This window comes from Danio rerio, chromosome 16 (assembly GCF_049306965.1).
Source record: "Danio rerio strain Tuebingen ecotype United States chromosome 16, GRCz12tu, whole genome shotgun sequence".
Lineage (NCBI taxonomy): Eukaryota > Metazoa > Chordata > Actinopteri > Cypriniformes > Danionidae > Danio > Danio rerio.
Window position 1 is genome coordinate 46,088,729 of NC_133191.1, and position 6,272 is coordinate 46,095,000.

General features: G+C 37.1%; 2 protein-coding genes across 19 annotated transcripts in view; one reads left to right on the forward strand and one right to left on the reverse strand.

The window, feature by feature from the left end:
• atp2c1 (ATPase secretory pathway Ca2+ transporting 1) overlaps window positions 1–159 on the reverse strand; it is an 83,416-nt gene extending 83,257 nt beyond the window's left edge. The window contains exon 1 of the mRNA XM_073926529.1: window positions 106–159. Coding sequence (XP_073782630.1) covers window positions 106–138 — 33 coding nt within the window. The 5' untranslated portion in view covers window positions 139–159. The remainder of the gene's footprint in view (window positions 1–105) is intronic.
• The window catches only part of ubxn11 (UBX domain protein 11), a 41,046-nt gene that overhangs the window by 22,421 nt on the left and 12,353 nt on the right, over window positions 1–6,272 (forward strand). For all 18 annotated transcript variants that reach the window (XR_012392467.1, XR_012392465.1, XR_012392466.1 and 15 more), the window contains 5 exons: window positions 1,888–1,922; window positions 2,179–2,295; window positions 3,778–3,875; window positions 4,054–4,108; window positions 6,083–6,171. Coding sequence is in view for 7 of the 18 variants with exons in the window: in XM_073926544.1 (XP_073782645.1) it covers window positions 1,888–1,922; window positions 2,179–2,295; window positions 3,778–3,875; window positions 4,054–4,108; window positions 6,083–6,171 (394 nt within the window). In the remaining 11 variants the exon portion in view is untranslated. The remainder of the gene's footprint in view (window positions 1–1,887; window positions 1,923–2,178; window positions 2,296–3,777; window positions 3,876–4,053; window positions 4,109–6,082; window positions 6,172–6,272) is intronic.

Below are 6,272 nucleotides of genomic sequence, written 5' to 3' on the forward strand. Positions count from 1 at the left end.
GCTCCATCAAAAAGCGTAGATAGCCAACATAACGTTACCTGAAACTCAATTATTAAACTAATTGTCTAAGAAGTCCTATTATGCTATAAGACCAGAGTTTCTCACCCATGTTCCTGGAGGACCACCAGCTCTGCACATTTTTCCGAGTATGCTAAACCAAACGCACCTGATTCAGATCAGCTCATTAGTAGAGACTGAAAGACCTGTAATGGGTGTGAAAGACATGCGTGTTTGATCAGGTGTGTTTGAACATTTTGGTTTTAGGACTACTGTAAAGAACCTTTTTGATCCACTTCAAATGTTGTTTAGTAGCTACTAGGTTATATTATCACTTGGATTAGCTCAAAGTGTATATTGAAACCGCTCCAATCATTACATGAGTAATGTAGAGTAATGCGTTCGTGGTCATTAGACTTTACTCATGTATTGATTGGAGCGGTTTTAATATACACTTTGAGCAAATCCAAGTGATGATATAACCTAGTAGCTACTAAACAACATTTGAAGTAAATCAAAAAAGTTCTTTACAGTAGTCCTAAAACCAAAATGTTCATTGAACAATACCCGTTCTTGTCTCAGGACAACTTTGATGAATTTTTTGATACGCTTCAGATGCTGACAACAGTTTTTAAACTTTGCAGTAACATGATTTTTAACAGGCATACCAAAAAATAAAGTGTCAAGTGAGAGTATGTGTTTGTTTTGTGTGAAGCAGGGGTGGCCAACCCTGTTCCAGGAGATTTACCGTCCTGCAGAGTTGAGCTGCAACTTTGATCAAACGCAACGGTCTTAAATTACCAAGTGCTCCTTCAGATTCTAGTTGGTTTATTTGTGTTTGATCTGGATTGGTGTAAAGCAAAATTATACAATTTGTTAACAGTTGATTTTTTTCAGAAAAATGTAATTCTGGTTTTGGCTCTTGGTGCTAGTAGAACAGTGTTTTACAAAATAACCAAAACACTTCAATAAAAACTCTTTGTTATGTGGGGAAATAAAGTGATCAAAACTAGAGAACTGCAATGATTCAAAATTGAGTAGGAGCTAGTCTCCCTCATCACTAGCCTTCCTCAGCACCTCGCATCGCTAGTCTCCCTCAGCTAGTTTCCCACATTAACATCGCAAGTCTTCCTCAGCTAGTCTCCCTCATCACTAGCCTTCCTCAGCACCTTGCATCGCTAGTCTCCCTCAGCTAGTTTTCCACATTAACATCGCAAGTCTTCCTCAGCTAGTCTCCCTCAGCACATCACATCGCTAGTCTTTCTCAGGTAGTCTCCTACATCATACTGCCAGTCTTCCTCAGCTAGTCTCCCTCATCACTAGCCTCCCTCAGCACATCACATTGCTAATCTTCCTCAGCTAGTCTCTCACATCATACTATCATACTGCTAGTCTTCCTCAGCTAGTCTCCTTCATTACTAGTCTCCCTCAGCACATCACATCACAAGTTTCCCTCAGTTAGTTTCCCACATCACATCGCTAGTCTTCCTCAGCTAATCTTCCTCATCACATCGCTAGACTCCCTCAGTTAATCTCCCACATCGCTAGTCTCCCTCAGCTAATATCCCACATCATGTCGCTAGTCTACCTCAGCTAGTTTCCCACATTGCTAGTCTCCCACATCACAATTCTGCCTCAGCTAGACTCCCTCAGTTAATCTCCCACTTCACATCGCTAGTCTACCTCAGCTAGTCTTCCACATCACGTCGCTAGTCTTCCTCAGCACATGGCAAGTCTCAAATGTCAGTGTTAAATGTCAACACAATCATTGTTTTATTATTATTCATTCCTTCTTCTTTCACAGTTATGCAGCTCTAATGTAGCGTGTTGCTAGAATGACCCAGACAGTCTCTGAAATAATCAGATGTTGTATCTGTTTTTTTGATCTAGGGAGAGAAAGCCTCACAAAGAAAGGTCAGACAGCGGTAAGACATACACACATTTTACACTTCTCCCATCTGTACTAACAAGCAAATAAAATGGCAAGATAAATGTCAAGAGTCACTGTGGTCTGAACCGCCGTGCTTTACAGATTACGGAAATGGCAGGTTTCTCTCTCTGTCAGGGCCTGAATATAGAGGCAAATGGGATTATACAAAATGCACAGAGATCACAATACAAGTCATGGACCATCTGATCATACAGAAATACCTGAAATATATATCGATTTTGATGTTTCAGACTATGAAGAGAAACTATTCCAAGACATTTTCCCACAAAACCAGCCAGTGCCACGTGTTCCGGATCATCTTTCCACTTTAAGATCTAAGTTCATGCAAAAGAAGAAGGCAAAAGCAGGTACCATTATTAAATTAAAATGTATATACAGTGGAAGTCAGAATTATTAGCCCCTCTGTACACGGCCTGACAGAAGTCTTGCATTGAGCTCAGTTGTAAAAGCCTCAAATAATAACTTGACTTCTAGTTGATCATTTGGAAAAGTGGCAGAAGGTAGAATTTTTAATGAATCATCTGTTGAGCTGCATCTCAATCATCCGAAATACTGCAGAAGACCTACTGGAACCCGCATGGACTCAAGATTCTCACAGAAATCAGTCCAGTTTGGAGAAGGAAAAATCATGATTTGAGGTTACATTCAGTATGGGGGCTTGTGAGAGATCTGCAGAGTGGATGACAACATCTACAGCCTAGGGTATCAAGACATTTTTGCTGCTCATTACATTACAAACCACAAGAGAGGCCAAATTATCCAGCAGGATAGTTCTCCTTCATATACTTCAGCCTCCACATCAAGGTTCCTGAAAGCAAAGGTCAAAGTGCTCCAGGATTGGCCAGCCCAGTCACCAGGCATAAACATTACTGAGCATGTCTGGGGTAAGATAGAGGAGGCATTGAAGATGAATCCAAAGAATCTTGATGAACTCTGGGAGTCCTGCATAAATGCTTTCTTTGCCATTCCAGATGACTTTATTAATAAGTGATTTGAGTCATTGCAGAGATGTATGGATGCAGTCTTTCAAGCTCATGGGAGTCATAAACAGTATTAATTCTTTTTCCACTGCAGCATGACTTTACATTCTATACTGTACATTATTTCTGTTCAGTGACAAGACTTCTGTCTAAGCAAAGTCAAAGCTTACTCTCCTAATTAAATAATTAAAAATCAAGTCATGATCATATTTTATTGTGGTAAAAGAAGCGTAATCTAGAGGCCTTTGTCTTTAATATAAGACACTTCTGACACCAACTGATCAATCAGAAATCAAGTTATTATTTGTTCTTTGTAAAACTTGCATAGGTGATGAGACTTTAGTCAGGTAGTGTATATTCTTTTCCCCAATTTCTGTTTAAAGAAGATGAACACATTTCTAAATAGTTCTAATAACTATTTTATCTTTGCCATGATGATTGTAAATAATATTTTTCTAGACATTTTTTAAAATACTAGTAATCAGCTTAAAGTACTATTTAAATTCTAGATTTATTACGTTAATTAGGCAAGTCATTGCATGATGGTTTGTTCAAAAGACAAATCGACAACAGATATTGCTTGAGGGGGCTAATAATTTTGACCTTAAAACGTTTTTTGAAAAATTAAAAACTGCTTTTATTCTAGCCAAAATAAAACAAAACAAGACTTTCTCCAGAAGAAAAAATATTATAATAAGTATATATATATATATATATATATATAAATAAGGAAAATTCCTTGCTCTGCTAAACATCATTTGATTAATATTTTTAAAAAAAGGTTAATAATTTCGACTGCAACTGTATACAGTTATATTGTCTATCAAATCTTCTTTGAATGTGTCACAGCTGTGCCGAGTGATTTTGAACTGATGTCAAGTATGATGCAGAAGATCTGTCACCTAGAGAGAAAAGTGAAAACTCAGGCTGTGGATATCGAGCAGAAGGTAAAAACTTGTTTTTAATCTCACAGTCCCGTGACTTTAAAACACCTAAATCTGCTTAAAAGCTTTCAGGTTTTGTGTGTTTAGTATCCTCAGTCTTATATCTATAGGCACGGCTGACAGGATCATTCAAGTGTCATGTTTCTATTAGCAGTGTGTTTTCTTACATTCTTTGCTCAAGGCGAGAAGAATAGCAGTTCTGGAAGAGAAACTGAATATCCTGCGAGAGGCAAAAGGTATAATGATCACTAAAACATTCAATTCAATTCATCGTTATTTCTATTGCGCTTTTACATTGTAGATTGTGTCAAAGACGCTTAACATAGAAGATAGAAAAAAAAAATAACATACTGTAACAACAGTATGATGACTTCTAATGAAAGCAAAATGTATTTATGTTATACTTTTAAAATTGTAATTTATATTTGATTTGTATAATAAAATTTAATGGGTTGCTTCCAAGCCGATTTAGATTAATAATAAAATAATATACACTCGCCAGCCACTTTATTAAGTACACCTTACTAGTACCGAGTTTGACCCACGCATGCCTTTAGAAGTGCTTAATCCTTCATGGCATAGATTCAATAAGGTACTGGAAATATTCCTCAGATATTTTGGTCCATATTATCAGATTTGAACCATGAGAACCTTGGATAATGAGATGTGAACCATATTGCTCTATTGGATTAAGCATCTGGTGACTGTGAAGGCCATTTGAGTACAGCGAACTTATTGTCATGTTCAAGAAACCAGTCTGAGATGATTTGTGCTTTATGACATGGCGCATTATCCTGCTGAAAGTAGCCATCAGAAGATGAGTACACTGTGGTCTAAAAGGGATGGACATGGTCAGAAACAATACTCAGATAGGCTGTTGACAACATGATGCTTAATTGGTACTAATGGGCCCAAAGTGTGCCAAGAAAATATTCCCCACACTATTACACCACCACTACCAGCCTGAACCGTTGATACAAGGCAGGATGGATCCATGCTTTTATGGTGTTGAGCCAAATTCTGCGCCTATCACTCGAATGTTGCAGCAGAAATCTAGACTCATCAGACCAGGCAATGTTTTTCCAATCATCTATTGTCTAATTTTGGTGAGTCTGTGAGAATTGTAGCCTCAGTTTCCTGTTCTTAGCTGACAGGAGTGGCACCCGGTGTGGTCTACTGCTGCTGTAGTCCATCTGCTTCAAGGTTCAACATGTTGTGCTTTTAGAGATGCTTTTCTGCATACCTCGGTTGTAACGAGTGGTTATTTGAGTAACTGTTGTCTTTCTATCAGCTGAAACCAGTTTGGCCATTCTCCTCTGACATCAACAAGACATTTGCGCCCACAGAACTGCCGCTCACTGGATATTTCCTCTTTTACGAATACTATATGGTTGTGTGTGAAAATCCCAGATCAGCAGTTTCTGAAATACTCAGACCAGCCCGTCTGCACCAACAAATATGCCACGGTGAAAGTCACTTAAATCACCTTCTCCATTCTAATGCTCGGTTTGCTGTTAGATGCTGCCATGTCATTGGCTGATTAGAAATTTGCGTTAACGAGCGGTTGGACAGATGTGCCTATTAAAGTGGCTGGTAAATGTATATACACAGTTTTAATAGTATAATTATATATGTATATGAGTGCGTGTAACATTAAATTATGGGACAAATTGGAGAACCTAGTATTATAAGGTATAAAGATATAAAATAACCTTGTTTTTGTAAACATGTTATGAAAGATTTCTTATACTAAACATTCCTAAGAAAAAGTTTTATCATAAAATATTGTTTCACTGAAATACATAAAATTATGATAAAATTATTCAGTTTGCCTGAAAAAACAACAACAACAAACCTAATTAAAAGAGACTGTAAAACTGATGCAAAACAAGAAAAATAAAAGCTGCATTACATTTTTATTCATTTAATGCTTGACACCCCTTTTTGGTTTTTGATTAATTCATGTTAACATTTATAATTTCAAGCAATTATTCATTTTAATTAATGAGAAAAATGCAGCCAGTTTGTTTGCTTCTCATCACTGTATTGTAGTCATAAATATCTGATGAGATTTAAAGTAGAAAGATTCCTAAACAATCAGGTGACCTCTAAATGACACCGACAACATACTCTTAAATAGTAGTTTATACAAATTGTATTATCTGTTTAAGTCAAATAAAGCTCGTCTAAAGCAACATGTTTATCTTTAGTTTTAGAGGAATCTGCAAGTAATGAAAACCAAGATGAAGGATTGGTTCAGTTCTGCCTCAAGCTTCAAAAGCAAGTGTGGGAAATGGAGGTGAGGAGCTTAGTGTGATTGTTACCTGCACCGATGCAGAAAACAGAACTCAATCAGGTTTAATCACACCAAAACAGCTATTAGACAGTCAAAATTATGAC